General features: G+C 36.9%; 1 protein-coding gene across 3 annotated transcripts in view; it reads right to left on the bottom strand.

Annotated features, from left to right (window-relative positions):
• Positions 1-24,777, bottom strand: part of septin9b (septin 9b) — a 112,284-nt gene that overhangs the window by 1,230 nt on the left and 86,277 nt on the right. For all 3 annotated transcript variants that reach the window (XM_084128044.1, XM_084128046.1, XM_084128045.1), the window contains 7 exons: positions 11,171-11,299; positions 10,962-11,043; positions 10,654-10,791; positions 6,858-6,975; positions 2,863-2,958; positions 2,585-2,681; positions 94-145 (listed from right to left, as the gene is read on the bottom strand). In XM_084128044.1, the coding sequence (XP_083984170.1) occupies positions 94-145; positions 2,585-2,681; positions 2,863-2,958; positions 6,858-6,975; positions 10,654-10,791; positions 10,962-11,043; positions 11,171-11,299 (712 nt within the window). The remainder of the gene's footprint in view (positions 1-93; positions 146-2,584; positions 2,682-2,862; positions 2,959-6,857; positions 6,976-10,653; positions 10,792-10,961; positions 11,044-11,170; positions 11,300-24,777) is intronic.

Raw genomic sequence — 24,777 nt, 5'->3', positions numbered from 1 at the left:
GAGTAAACACTTATAGCCTATTGAAATGTATTTATTAACAAATGAACTGTAGTCTTGTTTATCCAAGAACTGAAATGTTGAATTGTAGAATACCTGATGAGCAGGTCCCGCAAATAGGCAAACTCGCAGTGTGTGGTGTTTTCAACTGCAAAAACAATTAGAAAAGGGAAGATGGTGTGGTTTTAGAGAGTATTTCAGTCATGAAAAACCATTAACAAATTATTTATATAACATATTGTATAATTCAATTCACATTTATTTGTATAGTACCTTTCACAATACACACCGTTTTAGAGTGATCTGTTTTCAAAGGTGACTATGTCCAAGTACATATATGCTACAAATCATGCAATTAACTAACAATGTATTAATTTAAGGCAGAAACAATGAGCTCATTGAAGTGATTATTACAAGTTGTGAACATAATGATTACAATAAAGAGAAATTTAGCATTGGTGCGTGTTAAATAAACAGTCTATCTGCAACTCTATGTTTCTATATTTGCTACTGTGCTTGAGGTGTGCTAGCATGTTATTGCCACTAGATAGCAGTGCAGTAAAACAGATGACACCAGAGTAAGCATATTTGAGCAGCAAAATGCTTCTTTAAATGGATAGTTGACCCAAAAATCACACTTTTAAAAAAATGTTGGTAACCCATTGACTTTTACAGTAGAAAAAAAAAAAAAGAAAAAAAAAAAAATTATATATATATATTAATTATATATATATATATATATATATATATATATATATATATATATATATATATATATATATATATGTATATATGTATATATATATATATATATTATATTATATATATTATATTATATATATTATATATATATATATATATATATATATATATATATATATATATATATATATATCCTGTGCCCTAGTGTGTAAATGTATATTGTCTAAGATATCCTGTAGAGAGCATTTGTGATGAGGCTCTTTAAAAGTTTGGCTTAACTGTTTAAATAATAACAACAATAACAACAACTATATATATGGAAATCAATGGTGCCGTCAGCTAAGTAACATCACATTTAAAATAGACTACCGAGACAGTGAGTGTGTGCATGAATGCATACAGACTCTTAAAAGACCCCATTAATTAAGGAAATTGAGCATTTTTGGATTCTGTTGATTTTTGGTAGTTAAAAAAATAACATGCAGGGCTGATTAATATTAAATAAATATGGCAATATGGGGTAATGTAAGAAAAAGAATGTGGTGAGAAAGACAAACATAAAGCAACTAGACATGGAATGATAAATTAGAGAATATATAGAAATTAATTCTGTGCTTCTGTTTCGTCCTCTATTTTTAACTCGTACACACATACTGACTCTCTAAATACTATATGCCTAAAAGGTCACGTGAGCTGATCTGCACTCCTATTGTTAATCACATTTTCATTGTAAATCAATGACTTCCGGTCACTGCAAATAACTGTTTGTGTGAATGCCACTTTACTCTTATTTATAACATACAAAGGCATCTTCAATAAGAAGACTGCACTTACAGCACTTTCAACACTCTTCACATATTAATGATAGTTACTACTTTCAATCAATTAACTTTTACCACTCTCTTGTCTATGCAAGATAGAGCTTTTTCGAATTACTATTGATCAAATGTTTTCTATGTGAAGGAGTAGTTTGAATTCTCGGTAACTAAGATTCGGGTCCAGGAACTTGATTTGCTCTTGGCAGCAAGAATGAGAACCACACAGATGTGAAATGTGTATATTAGGGCTATAAACTGAATAAAATTGTTTAGCAATTATTTTAATTCTATACAGCAATTAATGTCATATATTTTGTAGTTAACATGTCTCATTCAGTTCTATATTATTACACTTTCTGATTTAGAACTACAAAGATTCTACATTTCTAAAACAGCATTAAATGCAATCAACATTTTCTAAAGCTAAACTACAATAACTAGATTACATTTTCATATACATTTTTAAACATTACAGAATGAACACTTATTTTCCATTTGAATAAATGTTTTAATGACATATAAAAATATGAATTGCATTAAACATTAAAATAATCGGATACATTAACTTAGCCCTAGTGTGTAAATGTATATTGTCTAAGATATCCTGTAGAGAGCATTTGTGATGTGGCTCTTTAAAAGTTTGGCTTAACTGTTTAAATCTCGAGAATCTGCTTAAATACAGTAAATCAATAACAGTGATGTAGGATGATGTGGACACGAGTACATGAATTTCCTTACACACACAACCAAATGTTTTTAAATAAAAAAAAGAAACACAGGACACTAATCCAAGAACAAAGCTTACTGCCAGAGAGGATGTGCAGATGTGAGTTTGGGCAAGAAAATGTAAGACTGAAGAAAAGTGTTTTTTTTTTATTGTAAAAATGCATAAAGTTTTGTGGGATGGTTAGGTTTAGGGGTAGGGTTAGTGTAGGGGGATAGAATATACAGTTTGTACAGTATACACATCATTAAATCTATGAAAAGTCCCCATAAAACATGAAAACATAATGTGTGTGTGTGTGTGTGTGTGTGTGTGTGTGTGTGTGTGTGTGTGTGTGTACTACCTTCTACTGTCCCCCATCTTGTTTTCCTGCCCAGAAGTCTTTTTCCATTGACCTGATATTCTTGATCACTTCCCACCACAGCAAAAGGGATCATCTCCTATAACACATATCACATGGAAACCCTCAATATACAAAAGCAACACTTGTAATAACAATATACAGCCCAGCCAGGCTGAAATGGAAAGACTACTCCATGAAGTGTGTCATAAACAAGACAGCTCTTTTCAATGCATACGCCAATAAAAGTGATAAAGATATAAAGTGACAAGTGGACATACCCTGATCTTCTCATTAATCATTCTGTCTTCTGCATCCTCATCAAACTCCTTTTGAGGATAGATGTCGATTTCATTGGCTCGCAAGTCCTCTCTTATCTGCACATACACAGCAGAACAAAAATCATGAATCATTGTTTAGTTCTTTGTTCATCTATGGAGGACATGCATGCGTGTGCACAGAACATTAGGTTATGTAGTTATTTATACCCCCTTTCACACAGCGCTTTGAACCCGGGAAATTGCCGGCAAATTGCCAGAGTGCCTTCTGTGTGAACGCAAACACGACCCGGGATTGAAGCCGGGATCGATGCCGGGTTGGGGACCTAGTAACATTGCCGTGTTCAGTCCCGGAACGCGCGCTGTGTGAACAAAAGCCGTAATAATGCCGTGTCGTAGTGATGACGCTGAAGCGCGGGATCGTTCGCCAGCTGTGAAACGGTACGTAATGAGCAAGTTTATGATCGAATCAGAGAACAAAATGGACAAGCTTGGTTTCTCGAGAGAGAAATCGCAGCTCATAAGCAAACTTAAGACGCTGCTGAGACATTACAAGTCACATCGATGTCACGTGTCTTTACGGGATTTTTACGAGTCGTGTGTGAACGCACTCTCTCATTCCGGAAAATCATTTTTTCGATCATATTACAATCATATTTTCCGGAATCTCTGTGTGAAAGGGGCTTATGAGGCATCCTATACAGAAAGAGGGCTAATTATCTAGTCAACAAAAGAGGATAATTCATAAAAAAAAAAAAAAATAATAATAATAATTAACACATTAATAAGTAAAGGCCTCAAGAAAAAACATGAAATTAAAGAAATAGATCACCTGAAAAAGAAAATTTGGTCATAATTTTCTTGTTGAAAACCTGCATGGAACACAGAAGAAACGCTAAAGAATGTACCGGCTGCCCTTTTCCATGAAATAAATAGGGTTTGGTGAGTTCAGTTCAAGCTTCAAAAAGGATGCAATGGCATCATAAAAATGTACCATTCATCTCAATATATTCCAAATCATCAGAAGCTATACAGTAACTTTTTGTGATGTACAAAAATGTCAAAGTTTTTCACTGATAATTTCCCCTCTTTTGAGCTGTTAACTATTGACTTAGTGATTTGAAGTTGAGAAAAGAATTAGTCCTATTTGTAAACAAATAATTTAGACCTTTTCCACATAATGAAAGAGATCCAAGTTTCAAGTAGTCCATACTTGTGTCAAATGACAAAACGTCCAAACATATGGATTCTGAACACTTGGAATATAGTGTAGTCATATGGACCAATGTTATTTTCAAATTATTTATATACTATTATAGTATTTATTAATATTTTGAATTATCTTTTATTTTTATATTTTTGATTTCACTTTAAGTTTAGTTTAAGTTTTAGTACTTATTTTGTTACTTATTTTGTTGTTTGTCATGCTTTTACTTGTTATATATATATATATATATATATATATATATATATATATATATGTCTTAGCTTATATTATTATAGTTTATATTATTAAATATTATTTAGCTTTCATTTCTATATTTATTTTAGTTTTAGTTTAACTGAACTAAATTTTGGTCTTTTATGTAGTTCTTTTTTATTTTGTAATATTTGGATTTATTATTGTGGGTGAACTTGTTGTCACAGAAATGTGTTTTATAAGAAAATAAACTCAAGTTTTTGTCATTTTAGTACTTCAATTTACTTTATTTCAGTTAGCTGCCAAAGCAGCATTTCTAATTTTCCTTAGTAAGTAGCTCCTTAAGGTTTTTTACATTTAATTGTAGTCCTTTTTTTTTTTTTTTTTTTTTTTTTTCAAACATTTTTTTTTAAATAGTTTTAGTTACCAGTGCTAGTTAACACTTGCATGACCTTATGCAACTCTTATGACACTTTCATGGTGTGGTTATTTTATTTATTTATTTATTTGTTTGGTCATTTTGCAACTCCCCCTTTAATTTCATTATAAGGAAATGAGCAGCCAGTAATGCATGTTTTCTCCATTTGTGTTCCACAGAAGAAAGAAAGTCATACGGGTTTGGAACAACATAAAGAAGAGTAGAAAGGTGACATAATTCTTTTCATTTTCTGGGTGAACTTTTCCTTTAGTAACGCATTCTCTACTGTATATTAAGGGTCACCACGCCGTCGCTTTTCAGATGTCAAACTGAATAATCGTAACCCACATGAATTCAGACCTCTGGCAGTGAAGATTTAAACAGGCCATTGGGAGCATAATGAAAAGAACACAGTGAGAGAGCTTTCAGCCTGCGGGAGCCTTTAATGAATGACGAAGAATCAAAACTACACCCTTCACAGAATACACTCTGAGCTGGTGTATGTTTTGAATCTCTGCTTCCATGTGCTTGATGTCCTGAGCTGAACATTAAAGCAAATAAACCAGACAAATTCAGGAAGTCCACATCAATGTTCTCAAGGTTGAAAATAGAGTCATCCCACTCTCCTGTCAGGTCAAAGGCCGCGTGGGGTGGAGGGAAAGGATCTAAGGATTGTGCGCTGACCACACAGCCAAACATAACAGTTGCGTAAAAGCCTGAAGAGCTTCTGGAGCCTACAGTTTGTTCCGTTTGGCAGGTGAAGCAAATGTTAGGAGGAAACGGTAGCGTGGACGCCCACTGAGTTTCCTCTGGCATCTTTTACAAAGGCAAAACCAACAGACGTCATGTGAGGTGAAGTATGTGAAGGATAAAGTTGCCTTCACCTACTACAAGAGCATAGGCCGACATGTTCATTGAAAAAAAAACATGAAGTAATAATACTAATTTAATCACTTCAATCAGTAGCCAATCACTTCACTTTAAATTAACATACTAAACAGCTAGATACATGCAGTCCTCAAGATCTCCTCTTACTTTTGGATACCCTATTATTTCTGTACACCAAAGAGTAAGTCATCAGTTCACATGTTTGTGCTGGTTTTATGGCAAACCTCCATATGCTGTACCAACTCCAGCTGCCCACTGCTGGATCTGTCCTGTAAACCGCCTCTACCAGCCTTTGAAGTTCTGCCGAGTTACAGTTAAAGTTGAGGTCAAACAAAACACAAAATGCCTCACCGGCCCCTGAACCCAAAAAAAGAACCCAAAAATACTCAAGATCTAGGTTCTAGGGCTTTTCCTCCATAATTAAGAATGTCCAAGCATGATTGAAGATATTTTCCACACATCAGTTCTACAAATTATGGGTGGTTATAGTGAGCCCATTTAAATGGAGAAAACAATGCTAGATTATTATAGGATATAAAACAACTAATACTGTAATTAAGCAATAATATGGTATATTGCGAATATAGTCAAATGCTGAAGGGTGTTAGGCATGTGCCACATATTTTATTTAAAAAGTTTTTATGTCAAACATGTCATTGGCAAATGAAGGTGGTTGAACCAGCTGTGCATGCATTACAACTTTGTCTAGTTGCAATACTCATAAGAGAAGAGATGCCATTTAAGTGGGCATGTGAATTTAATAATAATATTAAAAATGATATAATGTATTTCAAAATGCTAGAACACTGTACCAAATAATCAGCATCTAGGACTGGAACAGTGTTGCATGATTATGCACATGCCCAAGTGTAGTCCATTACTCAACATGCCAACAAGACATGCTCAGGGGGGAAGAGTTTTGCACCAATTCACACCATCAGGAAAGTGATTCCCACAGATATTTACCCACAGAGGTTCTCACAGACATTGTGTGATGACAGTTTGTAATGAGGTTAAATGCTTTAAAAAAAAAAAATCCATCATTATACAACTGGTGTAGCTTCTTGGATGAGTGAGGCAAAATGTCCTCAAATTAATGGAAACATGCCAGATGCTCCCAGATAAATTCATTTTATGACCCGGGTGAATGATATAGACAAGAGGGGAAAGACCCTCACCAGCAATTTACAAGGTAAGGAATTTTAAAGATGTAATAAAACCTCTTATCATACAGTTGGAAGAGGTCCATTATATACTTTCTGTGGAACACACCTTCTTTTTGAAGAAGTCTCTCTCCTCCAGGGTCAGTGTGTCTGCTTTGGCGATAACAGGAACGATGTTCACCACTTTACTTAGGTGTCTCATAAACTCAATGTCAATTGGCCGCAAACTAAAACAAGGAAGAAAACAAAGCAAAGCAATCAGACTCAAAATGGACAAATTGGAGATCATTGTGTAATGTCTATTCAGTCGGTCTAATGTTTAATCTTTATTTAAAACAGTTAAAGTAATAGAGTGTAAAAGTAGTTTAACCTCAAGTATCCCATTCTAATACTGTAAGAGCAGCACAAATAAATAACAAGGTATCAAAAGACTGACAAACTACCGATGTGAAGAATTTACTACAGATGGTTAAAAGTTTAAGAAGTGGGGGGAAAATGTATTCACCCTTATATCAATCTGATTTTATGTGGAACAAGTTGGCGCTGCTCTTTTCCACAAAGCGGAAGTGAATGGTGACTGGGACTGTCTAGCTCAAAAATGACAAAAACCAAAAAGCACAATAAGCAGCATATTGCTGCAATTCTGAAATCTCATTCATGTTTTCATATCTAAATATTGTACATTATTGGTTCTTGTTTGTCTTGTAACAATCATGATGTCCCCGATTCAAAATCACAAAATCACACAATAGCACATATTTTCACAATAGCACATATTTAATGACTTGTTTCTCTCACAAAGCTCATATGACCTCATTTGTATGGACTACTTTTGTGGTGCTTTTTTGATAAAATAATAACAATAATAAAAAGAAATGGTCTAAAGTAGAAAGAAAACCATATGAGTTTAGAACAACACAAGGTAAGTAAATTATGACAAAATACATTTTTGGGTGAAGTACGCCCTTAAGGATATGTTGAACTTTCTTCTGTGCTTGAGACTTTGCATTACTTGTACTAAAAAACTTGTACATATAACAAGCTGGCATGTGTATTTGGGTATGCTGGGTTGATTTGAGTGTACTGCATTCACAACCACAAGGCACAAACAAACAAGCAACAAACACTGACATCTTTAATGTCCAAACATCCGGTTCACTCAACTCACGACACACTGCATTTTGTCTTTTTAATAAACTGGAATGAACATGCACAGAGCCTCTTAGTCCGCAGGACAAAACGATGTCACAATCTGGGCTTGCTTACTATCACATGGGGAGGACCGCAGAGCTTGAGGGCTTTGAATATTCCGCTGAGTGCTAAAGCACACGAAATATACACGTGCACGAGAAGCTCTAAGGAATTAAGTGTATTCACGATTACATGAATCTTTAAATATATAAGCATTACCTTCACACATGCAGTATATTACAGGATGTTAAAAAGTGTAAGCCCACAAAACAGAATTGAGGTTTTGAATTGAACTGAATTGAATTGAATTGATATCCTCATGTATATTTGAAAGGAAACTTATTGCATTATCAGATGCACATAACTTGCATGAGCCCTGGCAGGGAAAATACCAATTTGATATTCGAGCACCTACCCACATCTGTCTCATAATTCTTTCATAGAGGAAGGAGTCACCATCTGTGGTGGATACTTCTCATTTCACTTCCTGTTTTCCAATAAACCACATGGAAATGGCTAGCCAACAGAGTACAACTTCCACTAATGAGATTATAAAAGTCTCCACAAGGTCTCAAATGATCTGTGTGAAATGCCCAAAAATGAAACTCATAGCAAATTTGCAGCCAGTGCTGACAGCTGATTCTGGGATTTGATTAACAACTACAGAGTTTATAGTTGGTTTCTGCTTTTCTGAAAACATGATGATTTAAAAGTGACGAGCCAAAGAGCCAAATGCTGACAGTGAATTGTGGTCTTGATGTCTGATGCTCAAACCCTGAAGGCACTTGACAACATAAATAAATATCTGTAATATTACATGCAAAGACATCCCACTGCTATTACACAACATTATTCAGGGATGCAATTTTAAACATAGTACTTCCTCATTGTGGAATTATGGCATAATAACTAACTGAAAAACGTACAGATATATGTTGTGTAGCACTATGTGTGTGTGTGTGTGTGTTAAATTGCTTAAAAGCCTTAGTAACACGTCATTTAAAATACTCAATTGCTGCCATAAGTTCAAGTACTTCCTGGAATTCTCTGAAAAATGCATAAGTAACAGTTAAGACAGTTGGCGCTGCCAAAATATGCAGAGATGCTAAATGAATTTCATGTGACATATGAATGATAGTATGATCTTGTAATTTATAACCTCATAGTGTATATATTAACAATAGCTGTACAAATCCCGCTCTGCAATATCCAGTTAGTAGTAAATGTCATGTTCGTAGTGAATAATATGTCCATGAATACTGATTGTCTGATGGCACTACAATTGAACATCCAAAGTTTTGTTTGGAAAAATCCTTTTGGCTTACTATAACCAATAATTTTCCAAGACAGGAGAAAAGAAGGGGCCGATCAGATTTCTGCTAGGCCCATTGCCCCTCTAGCTCCACCCATACTTCCGCTCATGTTCTTGAGGTGAACGGAGCTGTTTCCTGGACACATTTTCAAACACAGGCACTGAAGTCTGTGTGCGACTTATATGACATGTGGCAAGATGAGCAGCTGTTCAGATATCTCACAAGCACGCAGCAGCTGTGAGACAGTATCTAATAACAGTGTGTACACCAACACATACTCATAGAGGGAAATGCCCTCTTTAAAAGACTTAACCGCCCAAGCCCTCCTCTCTCCTGTGCAGACACTACACACATACACATATACCTAGAAAACAAGACAGCAAACCACTTGCAGGACCACACAATGTTATTTTTCTTCTAGCCCTGTCAAACACACACAAAGTGGTTCCACACACAGTGAAGATCCATCTCAGTGATCCGATCACAAGAGTGTTTATGCCATGTAGTAAACGTGTTTCATGTAACAACTTCTGATCAGATTGTGAAGGGTCTCCAATTTCATTTTATAATTTTTACTAAAAAAACAATGAAAACTTTTGCGCACCATTTTTCTCAAATATACAGATCACATACCTGTATTAACTAAATCTTCCAAATGCAAATAAAGGTGCACAAAACAGCACATAAAAGTTTAAAACTTTTAGCGCAGTGATTGTGAGTAGGTGGTCCTTTACTGTTCACCAGTCCAGAATGCATTAATATTTAGTATATTAGATTAGTATTTTGCATTACTATGTGGTCCAATGCATTTTCGGATGCCTTCAAATGTTGGTGTTTTGTGCCCCTTATATACCTGCATTTAACGTTGAACTCTTAGATTGGATCACCCAAAGCAAATCATAACAACGTGTGGATACGAGTTAAATAAACTTGCGGTTCAAGTTAAGCTGAGTGTTAACATTCCATAACAGTGATGCACTGTAGAACTTTCATATCTTGTGTAGCAAGTTTGTTGAGCAAAATAAAAAGGTTATATAGAGTTACTTTTATATTCCAAAACAAGTTGTATATACTGGAAGAAATAGTTGTAAACTATTGTATAAATGGAAGAAACTTCACTGAAGAGAAGACTAATCAGACAGATTATGACTTGAAACATACAACTTTTACAACAAATTAAAAAAAAGAAAACACTACATCGAGCTAAAACCTATAAAACTTAAATAACAAGATTAACGATTCTTCACCATGACTTCACACCTGAGTGCGGTGAGCAGCAGTATATAGTATGGATTCACCCAAAGATATATACAGATATAGGCCCTCCCGTCTAAAGAAACATAATGTAACAATAACAAAAGCAACTTTGCTTGGTTGTGTGTGTGTGTGTGTGTGTCTCACCAGTGTCCAGTAGGAGGAATAAAGTATATGCAGCAGTGGACTCGTGAGTCTGGAATCCTCTTCTTCCTGTCGATGTTGATCTCTTCCTGTAAATACTGTTCGTATTGTGCATTAATGAACGTCATGATGGGCTGCCAGCTGCAAACAGATCAGAGAGACACCAGAAAACACATGAGCACGACCACCAGGTAAACTATGAAATAGTTCAATAGCAGTTAGTCTTAAGTTACTTATAGTCCATGTTATATACATTGATATGTTTTTCATAGCAGGTATCAGTACTGATTGATAAATAAGGAGATACTTACCAGTTCTCATTGTTTATCTGGTCTCCAAAGCCTGGTGTATCGATGACGGTCAGCTTCATTCTCACTCCTTTTTCCTCAATCTCTGTATACAAAATGAGTTTGAAGAGGTGAATGTGCACTGTAGATAACCAAACTTATGAGAAAGTCAGAATTGTTAAAATAAGACTTCTGCTTATCCGTTTTAGTTTTAGTTCATCAGGCCTTTTTACCATGACTGATGGACTTGATTTCAATGGTCTTGGGAATTCGTTCTTCCTCAGTTGTCATCACAGATCTGCGACTCACTTTAGATTTAAAAAGTGTGTTCATTAGTGTGGATTTACCCAGACCACTCTGACCTGTACAAATGAAAAGACAAAAAAAGAAAGAAAAATCGATGTTTTAAATTGAATGAATAAAGCATAGTACTATAAAGTATGCATGTGTGTAAATGAATTTAATATGGACAGTACATTTTGCATATTGGTACGGTCATGGCAAGGGACTTAAAAAATGCGTGTTTGAGTGTATTCTTCACCTTCATATTCTAACCCACCACCTGCCCCTGGTTCTTTCAATCACACACACACACACACACACAAACACACACACACACACACGCACACACACACACACACACACACACACACACACACCCCTCATCATAATGTGGACTATAAAAGAGTCAGTGTTTCTAGAGGAGGTTCATGGGAGCAGCTTGTTGGATCTCTCGTTGACATCTATGATAAAGCAAGAACAAAGGTTGCAGCTGGAATCAGTTGAGTGGAGCAGCCAGGCAGATGCTCTCACTGCAGAAAGCATTAACCATGTCCGATTGAACATTCTTGTGGTGGTGGGGGTGGGGGGGGCATATTGGTGGGCATGTAAATGATAAATAATGAACTATAAAATCCCTGAAAGTAACCTCCAACCATTAGATGTTTGCAAATGTTTGAATATGTTCAAGCTTAAAGGAGCTGATAAAAAGTGATTAGAGGATTATAGTTAGACAACAAACCTCAGAAACTGAGCAAACTGACAAAATCACTCATCAACAGCTTAAAGAATGCAGGACATTAAAGAGAGATAAACCCATGAACACACCTTGAATATTTCTGTAAAGCCACTACCTATCTATATATTCACTTACCAAAGTACATGATTGAAACAAACATCAACGTGTTCATTCAGAGATGCAAAAGCTTTTATCTCAGTTCTTAAGTCCTCAAAGCAAAAGACAAACAGCACGATCACAAAACAATCCTTCTAAGACTATGCAAGTGGCTACAGGTTCCATGCTTCAGAGTTTTACACATTGCCAAGAAAAACAAATAAAATCAGGGATATATACTGCTGGAGGCAGGCAAGTCAACCCATATTGTGGAGCGGTCCATACTGATGCACTTGGGTCTGTGAATATGGCATATATAGGAATAATATAGTCTGAATCTGAAACCAAGGTCATGATTAAGAGTCAGTTGGGGACATTCAGGGCATTCGTATTGGACCACTAGAGGTGAAATTGTTGCCTGCTGGTAAGCGAAGAAGATCTCGGCTAGTAACCGAAAGGTTGTAGATTCAAATGGATCTACCAGATTCCAAGCCATTTTGAATCCAAGATGTAATGGCAATGACTAGAAACCAGTGGTGTATTCTACGTGATACACGGGTATATGCCGTATACCCACTAGGAAAGGTCAAGGATTTCTGTAAACCCAAAAAAGAATGAGAAAATGTATAATTTAATTATAAATAATGCTATATTGCATGTTGTTTAATGAAAAAAAAAAAAAAAAAACGCTGTCAGGTTATTGTATTGTAATGATTTATGACTGCTGTGTGCCTAATGATGATATAATGCTTTTTAATGAATGATGGTAAAAAATACATATAATTTTAATAAATTAGATATGCACTAAATAAATTACAATTAAGTTTTTAGTGTAATCTTAATTGTAGTTTTATGCTCCCTGCATTGACGAACTGTTTGCAGCTAATAAAGATATTTGCGCTCTTTTTTCCGCAGTAAAGCACATTCCACAAACAATGCAGTCCTACTGTGCCTTTACTAGCGATATAACACCAATTACAGAATACTTATTCACAAAACCAACGAGCTAATAATACACAAGAAACTGATTAACGTAATCTGTAACTGACTGTCATAAAACTTTGAACTGCGGGAATTGAAGTCACTGCCATTACACGATAGGCTGAGGTGCCTCACGTGATCCAAGTTAGCTGTTGCACTTTCTCCAATTATAAGAGATACAGACCCTCTCATCTCCCTATAAGACAATCTCTGGTACAACAACAGTTGCTTGGCGGTCATTCTCGGCACAAGTTTTATATTTTTTTCGCTCACGTTTTCGCTCGTAACCTCACGAAACATGCTCCGATCGTGTAAAATGGCACATTTATTATTTACAGCAGATTCTCACTATTATGTTGAGTCCAACAAATTAATTGCGTCGATCACAAGATATTCCTCATGGAGTTACAACACATAAAACTCCATAGGCACCAACTAAAAACAAATGTAGCTTTCACGTGGCGTTTTTGCTCATAACTTTACGAAACATGCACAGATCGTAAAAAAAATGGCACATCATTACTTACAATGGATGTTCTCGAGTGCAAAATCAACATTTAATCCATTGCGTCGATTACGAGATTCCTCACGGAGGATCAACGATTTTAAAAATGCCAATTAGGGGGGTGTCAAGGACTAGACAAAAAGGCTACATTAGTTCCAAATGCTGTCACTTTTGATTACTTTGTGCTATCATCACAAAATTGTATCCAGATGCAGCTCACATGTAGGGAAAATTCATTGTACCATTTCCTTCCTGAGTTATTGCAAGTATGTGTAGATATGTAGACATATACTGTATGCATTAGTGAGTGGTGAGTTATGACCTGCGTGAAGTTGGCCCCCCACCCAACGCAAAACATCGGCAAAATAGGCTCAATCATTTGTGCTTCGTTTGTGCTATAAAAATTTGCGTTTGTGCTGCTTCGGTTTTTAGATATTAAAAGAATATATCAGATTGGAGGGAAATTCACCCAGGTCAGTGTCAATCCACAGACGTTCTCCCAGAGTGTAACTGTGAGGAACTTTCCCTGCACAGAGCATTTATCCAGAGGTTTCTGTCTTGAATGCAGAGGGACACTGTGACGGACTTTGGATTGGCCTGAGGCAGGGGGACTCTGAAGATGAGCCATGCCAGAAGGATGCAATACGGCAACATAAGTACAAACAAATGGAATTTCGCTTGTGGATTGTTTGCTGAGACCACAACACTGTGAGGAGGACTGTTTTGTGAAGGAAACAAATGCATGTTTTGTCATTGACTTTTCAATGATAGTGGAGTAGTTTAACAGGCTGTTGATTATTTCCATTTTTCAACAGGTCCACTTTCAGTTTTTTCCCCCTCACAGATGAATCTGCATGGAGCCATTCAGGACAAGGAGAGAGGTATGAAATCCTCTTCCTCTTTTTGGGTGGAACCGCTAAGCCTCTCCAGTTTTCAACAGCTTCTTCATCTGTTGGTTGGATGTTTGTGGCAGTGTCAGACTTCCCAGAGCAGGAAGCATCCATTTCTGGCTTTCCATCTACACTGGAGGTTGTGGTAGGCAGTGGATTGACTCCTGTGTCGATCACTGTTGCAACAGCTGCATCCTCTTCACCTTTTTGTTTTGCAGAACAAATTTGCATGTTGCCTTCAATGAAGGACAGATGTTGAGCAATTAATCGATCCACTCGAATAGGCAAGTTTTCATGCTTGAAAAGGCAGTGTTTGATGTTTTTGAACTTGCCTTAAACATTGGCTGAACTTGCGGTGATGTTGGTGCTTCGAAAATGAGGGATCATTAGGGATCAACCCTGTTCAGAGTGGTAAGTAATTTGCCAGCCAGATTATATTGGGAATAATCTCAGGGAGGAAGTGCATATTGTCATGATCACCATTAGTTACGGCAAGTGACCTGCTCTCCTCACATATGTCTGCAACCCACTGCCACAGGTCTGTCTGTGTTTGGTCACATGGATCCACTTCTTTCAGGTCCTCACCCTCTACATCTGGAATGATGACACTCTTCTGCAATTCGGGATTTCAGGTATTTCTTGCACCTTTCTGATGTGAGGGGGCTCCAGAGCTGTCATTGCCCTCTGCTTCGCTGAGAGCCACAACAGTAATACTGTGTAGTAGCTCTCTTGCATCGTCCATGGATTGTGACATGAGAAGCTGAGCCATTGACCTAGCAGAGAAATCTTTATCGTAATGTGTTTTTTTTTTCTTCAAGCATCCCCACTGGCAGATCATCTTGATGCAGTGTGCAACATCAACCCGAACAAAACAAGATGGAACTGTTGCTGACTGTTTGCCGAGTAAGACACCACAACACTCACTGATGTAGGTCTTTAGATCAGGATGAGGAGTAAAAGCCTTGACCAAAGCTCAGAGCAAAGCCAGAGAAAAGTCACTCACAACCTCTTTTGGAGTTGGTGCACGTATCCATTCTGTCAGCCAATGTGTTATTGCATTAACATCATGTCTCTCTGACAGTATTTGCACCACTAGGACACTTGAGCCACCATCCCCTGCCAGAACACCCTGATATAGGAATATATGGCCAGACTTGCCATTTTGTCTCTGTAGTTTCCTCACCACTGAGCCAGTTGCATCAAAACTCGCAGTGGGGTTAGTAGATGTCTTTGATAATGTCTTGTAGATATACATTTGTGTTTGACTCCAATAGTGACAGAAAAACTTGTCCAGTCCAATGTATTTAATGCTACCATCTGCAGTGACACTGAGTGACGCCTAATTCTAAAACAATTCTCTCTTGCTTTGCTTTGCGTAGGGTGGCCAAATTAGGCAGATGACTTGGCTCAGGATTTCCAAAATCCATCAGTTTTGTTGACTCTGATGCCCTCCATACATGGGGTTCCATTCTACCCTTACACAGTTCTTTGAATATGTGCACACGCAAGTTACCAGACTTTTATCAGAAGTTTTTAATTAAACACTTGATCACCATTGGGCTGTTCATTACAGGCTCTTAGTGTAGAAGATGATACTCCTTGTACAAAAATTAAAAGTACAATCAGGCGACCAGTGACTGAAGTAAAGATAATTGTTTATTGAACAAATTATGTGATGATTACTCTTGACAGAAAGTCTTCATCAATTCGACTCTAAAAGTGTGTTCACACCGAGGAGATTTGTGCAGTTCTCGTGCCCAGAACTGCTGAAGTTACTTAAAACTATGACTTGACGGCACACTCGCACAAATCCATTTTGCCCAGAGAGAAAGTGAGTGACAGAAAAAAATGTCTGACACCAGATGAATATTGAGCTGCTGCATAATGTCTGAACACCAATAAGTTTTTAATAAACACCACAGGGACTACAAAAAGTTGTTGGTCTATTAAAACATCTTGACTAGCATCTAACATTTTGGTAAGAGATTGAATAAATGCAAACCCCAAATAAAATGCTCATACATCGTACTGACTACACACAAAACAAGATAAACCTAACTTAGTAACATATATAGGCTAATATAGTAACCAGAATGACTGTTACTATTGATCTTTGTGACCAATTGAGTGATCTTTTTTATTCAGTCAGTAGCCTATTGTATTCAGTGCTAAATATCAACATTTATATTCCGTGTCTAATATTTTAAAAACCGAAGCAGCACAAACTAAACTTTTACCGGCACAAACAAACGAGACAATTTTGGGTGAATTTGAAGCAGGTCGGGGGGCTGAGTGACGTCATCGTCTATAATTCAGTGTCTAATATTTTAAACACATAAGTATGAAGGTAATATGATGCCATAAAGAATCGCATGCGCAGGGTAAGATTTGTGAAAGTGTACATAAGATTCCAAGCGTAAATTAAATTTGCATGCGCAAGAGAAGATTGTAAAGGTATAAATCGCCTTTCAAGTGTAAGAAAAAAACTATTTGCAGCATTTTACTGTTATTCGTAAGTGTAATTCATGTATTGTGAAACTGCAGCTTCATGCTAACGCAAAATAAATAGGATCTGTATTCTTCTGACTTCCATTTTTCCGCACTTTTGGCACGGTTTTTGTGCACACATACAGCATAAAGCATTGCAGGCCTGTGAACAGCAATTTGCAAGCGAAAACAACAGAGTCAGGAACTGCAAAACAGATTAATTGCATAAAATCAAACTTTGTGTAAAAAAATAAACTGTTGCAAATGTCTAAATGACTTGTGTGCATGAGGCAAAAAAGTTCCCTAAATAACCCGATTTGTACAGTTGCGTCTTTCTTTTACATGAGCTTCCAGTTTTGGCACGATTCTCTCACTCAGTTTTGCAAGCGAAGAGGAGGGCGGATCCACCTTCTTCATGTAGCCAATCAAATGAGCTTCTCACTGACTCTCAATTTACTCTTATCTGATTGGTTCAATAAACACGCCAGTCACCAGAACACATCTTTATCTTCATTTGGCTCAGAAACATTCTTGTTGCCGAAATGGTACTTTTAATGCATACATAGGCCTACATGCTAAATAAATAAACAAATAAATCATGATTGCTTAATAGGCCGTGCACCATTAGGCTGACTATATGAGTCCATACTGAATTTACACCTTTACAAATCTTGCGCATGCAAATTTAATTTACGCTTGGAATCTTATGTAAACTTTCACAAATTTTACCCTGCACATGCGATTATTTATGGCATCATATTACCTTCATACCGAAGCAGCACAAACAAAACTTTAACCGGCACAAACCAGCACAAACAAAGCACAAACGATTGAGACTATTTTGGGTGAATTTGGAGCATGTGGGGGGCTGAGTGACCTCAGAATGACCCATACATATTATTTTAATATCTAAGAAACCGAAGCAGCACAAAATAATCGTTTACCGGCTTGGGGGGGGTCACAGTATACTCACTACAAAAAACTAAGCTACACCACTGCTAGAAACTAAGGGTGTGATCACACTTGGCAGGTCTGGTTTGATTAAAATGCAGTCTGGTGTGATTGCTCTGTTAGTGCGGTTCATTTGAGTAAGTGTGAAGATATGAAGTGTGAAGTAGTGTTGTTTTTGGCGGCCTGTTTTAATTTTAGTTTTAGTCTAGTCTTTGTGTCAAGCTGTCGTTTTAGTTTTTATTAGTTTTAGTCACGTTCATACTCTTTTTAGTCTAGTCAAGTTTTAGTCGACGAAAACTGATGACATTTTAGTCTAGTTTTAGTCAACGAAAACTGATGACATTTTAGTCTAGTTTTAGTCGACGAAAACTAATGACATTTTAGTCTAGTTTTAGTCAATGAAAATTGTATTTTAGTCTCTTTTTAGTAATGCAATTCTATTTAACCCAGTCAATATAGAATTTCAAACAAGGTTATCTTATTATATTTAGTATATTTAGGGCTGTGACGGTGGCAGTTTTTTTACCACCGCGGTAATGGACCAACTACCGGCGGTGGTTGAGGGGTTATTTAAAAAAATAAAAACTCGTTTTATATTTCCACACAAAGACGCGTGATATAGCCTACCACTCTGCGCTCTGAGAGGGATGTGGGACTAGGCCTGTCACGATAACAAATTTTGCTGGACGATAAATTGTCCAAGAAATTATCGCGATAAACGATAATATTGTCGTTCTGAGACCATTTTCATTTAATATAATTATAATGGCATAATAATGCAGGGACACCTTTTCAACGATCTATAAACTTTTATTTCTAAAGAATATTAAACATTGAAAACGGAAAACATTTTAAATATCCAAAAAAATGAACAAAACAACCAAAAACAATAAAAGCAATGGACTCTTAGTGTCTTTTAACAAAATAAATGTCTGTTAATAAATAAAATGGATGTAAACAAAATTGCACTTCAAAAAATATTAAACATTAGGCTTTAGACATTAGGCATAAATAGTGATACATTCCATAACAGGCAAAACTGACAGTTAGGACCTTTGTAAACAAATAAAAAAAAGCCTCAACAAGCCATATCGCACAATTTTGCACTGTTACTCCTGTTACTTTGTCCTCCTGTTACTTTGTCAAGTGATTGTGTACTGTCGGGAAGACGGAGACGCACTTTATTGCGTGTATGCTACGCACTGAAAATACTTGGTTAGGATTAGGGGTGAGGAGTGCGTGCGTATTACACGCCATAAAGAGCGTATCATATGCACGCAAAAACTATTTTTGGCGTATAAATGGCACAAGAACATTCGTGGTATAGATACGCATTTTCATGTGATCGGGCTCGCTGTCGCAACTCACAACTAGCGTCTTCTCTCTCTCCCGGCAGTAGCCGCAAACAGTCCCGCCGGCGCTTTCCCATACAAAGACCATGTGACTGACAAGCGCCGCGCGCCGCCTCCCCACACAAAGACCATGCAACTGACAAGACGGTTCACTACTCCTATACGCTAAAGAACCGAGAGTGGTCATCCAGTCTCTTTGGTAGAGAGAGAGAGACGAGGAAAACAAACAAGCATGCAAATGGAATTATCGCGGCCGGAAAAATTATCGAGCTCATTTTTTTTTATCGTGCGATTAATTGACTTATCGACTATCGCGACAGGCCTATGTGGGACACGAGCAGAAAAGAGACCATCGAGCTCTTTATGATATCTTCGTGTTTTCTACTTGATGTAAATTGGTCTGAAGAGCGAATTTTATCCTCCACAAGGGCGAAATATTTAGGCTATGTTTGAGATTGCGCTGCCAGAGAAAGTGAAACTAAAAATCACCCGCGCGTGTGAAACGCGCTTTACAACTAAACTTGACGCGCCCTATGTCTAATATAACAAGCACAAACTGTGTTAAAAAGAATTTGACATGCAAGTACAAATGTAGGCTATCTGTCCTACAGTGTTTTTCTACTTTACCACAGTAAAGAATACGAATATAATAGGCCTAATTAAAAGCGAACCAATGAAGAAACGTTTATAATCCCTTTAGAAAATGGGTGAGACGTGAGTGAAGATTTGGGAAAAGAAACAAGAGATTCCATGCAGGGATGAGTCACGATTTTTGGATATTCGATTAGTTTATTTAATTATAGAATATCGAATAGGTTGTGCGATTATTCTCTAAAATAAAATCTCCATGTTCTGGTGCTGATGTGGTGACGCGTTCATGTAACCAGAGACGCTGCCAATAACGCACATAACAGAGAACAAAGAACCGGCAAAAGTAATGATTATGAATGTGTCAAATATATCAATAAGACATTTTAATAGAATAACTAATGGAATAATATTGTTAAATTCGCTGATAATCGGGTGACCAGATCGCAAACCAGAATTTAAAGCCGACAAAGCTATGGGTTCACGCACAACTCTCTCATTCGTCGTGACGTTATAACATTTCGTCTCGTCTCGTTTTGGTCAACGAAAATGAAGAGACATTTTAGCATAGTTTTTATTTTGTAAACCACATTTAGTCTCGTTTTTATTCGTCAACGATAATGCATTATACATGTATTTTAGTCATTGTCACATGACCAGCATTTACGTCTCGTCTCGTCTCGTTTTCGTCAGGTGATAACAGTTCGTTGACGACAATATTTCGTCATAATTTTCGTTGACGAAAGCAACACTAGTGTGAAGAATAACTGTGAACACAGCCATCCAAACCTTGGGGTGCACCAAACAAGCGGCCTAAGACCCCTGAAAAAAGTGGGCAGTTCGACTGAAATATGAACGCAACACAGACCAAAGACATCTGAAAGAACCAAAAGCAAGATGTGATGTGACATCACAAAATGCAACCCTAAAAAGGACTGAATGTTCAAGCATACCTGGTTCTTCTCATCATAGGAGCTACATTTCCCATTACAGTTTGGTACAGGCATCGGAAACACCGTCTCCTTGCAGCAGATCTTTGTTTGTGTGCACAATAGGAATTCCTGGTGCTATTTTGACTCCTTTACACATTTTATAAGGTCTTCACGAGTTCTCAGCTGGTAAAATACCAACATATGCACACGTATTTGTAACATATGTAACGAGCGTATTCAGCCCAGCACAAAGCATTGTTTTGGATGTTCGGCAGGTTCCGTCGCAAAATATCATAGAATCGTTTTTTATTAAGTGTGCTTGCTGAAAGCAGCACACTTATTGTTCTTCTTAAGTTTTCTTCTTCTTCTTCTTCTTCTTCTTCTTATTAGTGGTGCTTTTTTGAAAGCATCACTATTGTTATTGCTCATACTTATTAGTGGTGCTTGCTGAAAGCAAGGCATCACTATTGTTATTGCTCATACTTATTATTATTATTCTTCTTTTTATTATTCCACACAAAGTTTGGCGCGTAACTCGTCCCGCACCGTTTGTCACAGATCCATGAATGAGGTGTCAAATCGACCGGCTCATTAAGGAGAGGTGTGCTATGACTTTTATAAGCGATCGGGGGTGCGGTGTTCGCCCCAGGGGCGAAAAAGCGTCCGAAAAATCCCATAGACTTAACATTGCGACAAACTTTGACGAGTCATAACTCTGAGCGACGATTTCGCAGAAACGTGTGATTTGCCACATTTGAAGAGGCTGACAGGCTCTGTAAGAACATACCTCTCAATGGGGTAAAAGTTGCACCCCTGGGGGGCAGGAGATGCCCAAAGTTGCCCCTTTGACTTACTATGGGGAAGGAACGTCCCGTGAAACACACATGCTTTTCCTACTATGGTAAATTGCATAGGGACTTTGTATTGAACGTAGCTCTGGATCACAGTGTCATAGAGACAAGGGGGAGGGCTCATTTTACTCAGACGACCAATCAGTCTCTCGGGATCATTGTGAAGCTATCAAGCCACGCCCTAGCAACTATTTAGAGCCCCTTAGCAACAAGTTCCATAGACTTCCATTGAAAGAGTTCAAAGAGATATCTCCAGACTGAATTGTCATAGAAACATGGGGGTGGTCTCATTTGACTTGGGGCAGCAAACAGCCAATCATGAATCACCTCAACACTTCCAAGCCCCTCCCTAGCAACCATTGTCGAGCACCTTAGCAACCACAATCCAAAGAGGGATATCTTCCATTCTGAATGTCACAGAGGCATGGGAGTTGGTTTATATCATTCATAGTGACAAGAAGCCTTTGGAACTGCATCATTGGCAGCTGCCAAGTAACTCCATAGCAACCAAACAGAGTACCCTAGCAACCAAAATCCAAAGAGGCATATCTTCCATTCTGAATGTCACAGAGGCATGGGAGTTGGTTTATATCATTCATAGTGACAAGAACCTTTGGAATTTCATCATTGGCAGCTGCCAAGTAACTCCATAGCAACCAAAAAGAGTACCCTAGCAACCGTTTAGCAAAACGTATATCTCTGCATCAAAACATAGTATAGAGATGGGACTTGGCTCTTTTGACTAAATCATGGTAAACTATGGTAAATCATCCTAGAATCATAGTAAATCATACTAAAACATGGTAAATCATGGTATACTATAGTAAATCATAGTAAACTATGGTAAATCGTGGTAAATCATGGTAAACTATGGTAAATCATGCTAGAATCATAGTAAATCATACTTGAACATGGTAAATCATGGTATACTATAGTAAATCATGGTATACTATAGTAAATCATGGTAAACTATGGTAAATCATGGTAAACTATGGTAAATCATGGTAAACTATGATAAATCATGCTAAAATCAGTAAATCATACTTGAACATGGTATATCATGGTATACTATAGTAAATCATGGTAAACTATGGTAAATCGTGGTAAATCATGGTAAACTATGGTAAATCATGGTAAACTATGGTAAATCATGCTAGAATCAGTAAATCATACTTCAACATGGTAAATCATGGTATACTATAGTAAATCATGGTAAACTATGGTAAATCATGGTAAACTATGGTAAATCATGGTAAACTATGATAAATCATGCTAGAATCAGTAAATCATACTTGAACATGGTATATCATGGTATACTATAGTAAATCATGGTAAACAATGGTAAATCGTGGTAAATCATGGTAAACTATGGTAAATCATGGTACACTATGGTAAATCATGCTAGAATCATAGTAAATCATACTTGAACATGGTAAATCATGGTATACTATAGTAAATCATGGTAAACTATGGTAAATCATGGTAAACTATGGTAAATCATGGTAAACTATGATAAATCATGCTAAAATCAGTAAATCATACTTGAACATGGTATATCATGGTATACTATAGTAAATCATGGTAAACTTTGGTAAATCGTGGTAAATCATGGTAAACTATGGTAAATCATGGTAAACTATGGTAAATCATGCTAGAATCAGTAAATCATACTTCAACATGGTAAATCATGGTATACTATAGTAAATCATGGTAAACTATGGTAAATCATGGTAAACTATGGTAAATCATGGTAAACTATGATAAATCATGCTAGAATCAGTAAATCATACTTGAACATGGTATATCATGGTATACTATAGTAAATCATGGTAAACTATGGTAAATCGTGGTAAATCATGGTAAACTATGCTAAATCATGGTAAACTATGGTAAATCATGCTAGAATCAGTAAATCATACTTCAACATGGTAAATCATGGTATACTATAGTAAATCGTGGTAAATCGTGGTAAACTATGGTAAATCATGGTAAACTATGGTAAATCATGCTAGAATCAGTAAATCATACTTGAACATGGTAAATCATGGTATACTATAGTAAATCATGGTAAACTATAGTAAATCGTGGTAAATCATGGTAGAATCATAGTAAATCATACTTGAACATGGTAAATCATGGTATACTATAGTAAATCTGGTAAACTATGGTAAATTGTGGTAAATCATGGTAAACTATGGTAAATCATGGTAAACCATGCTAGCAACATGGTAAAACAAGCTAGCATCATGCTAGCTACATGCTAATCATGCTAACATAATGCTAGCATGATGCTAATAATGCTAGCATGATGCTAGCAACATGCTAATAATGCTAGCATGATACTAGCTACATGCTAATCATGCTAGCTTCTTGCTACAAACATGCTAGCAAACATGCTATTCATGTTAGCATCTTGTTAAAAAATGCTAGCATCATGCTAACAACATGCTAATCATGCTAGCTACATTCACGTTAGCTACATTATCATATTAGCATCATGCTAGCAACATGCTAGCATTATGTTAGTCACATGCTTATAATGCTAGCATGATGATCATTTTGTTATAATCTTGCTAAAAACTAGCTAAACGCACTTTAGCAACCAAGTGGTGAGTTTTGCCACTGCAAGCACCACTTCACATTTTCTTCAGGAAATGTACATTCTAGTTATTATTATTTTTCTTATTATTATTCCGGACAAAAGTTTGGCGCGTAACTCGCCCCGCACCGTTTGTCACAGACCCCTGAATGAGGTGTCAAATCGACCGGCTCATTGAGGAGAGGTGTGCTATGACTTTTCTAAGCGATCGGGTGTACGATGTTCGCACAGCGGACGAAAAAGCGGCCAAAAAAGTCCCATTGACTTTACATTGGGAGTTCTAAAAATATTTGAATCCCAACCGACGTTTTCACACACACACCACTCCAAAGGGCCTGACACCCCTGCATCTCTCCCTCTCTCTCTCCCTCAGAGGATTTATATTATCAAGCAGCCAATAAGTTATGGCCTAAAATCTTCATAGCCACACCCTAGCAACCAGTTTCAGCACCCTAGCAACCACTAAGAGCTCCCTAGCAACCACCCTAAACCAAAAAAAAACATTTTTTAATTTTTTTTATATTTTTTAAAGCAATTTTACTATTGTGGCCTTGCGATATTGCTCCATGCTTGTGCCTATTCGGCCATAG

The sequence above is a fragment of the Abramis brama genome, assembly GCF_963993115.1.
Source record: "Abramis brama genome assembly, chromosome: 11".
Lineage (NCBI taxonomy): Eukaryota > Metazoa > Chordata > Actinopteri > Cypriniformes > Leuciscidae > Abramis > Abramis brama.
The sequence above is the reverse complement of the archived record's forward strand: the minus strand, read 5'-3'. Positions and strand labels throughout refer to the sequence as shown.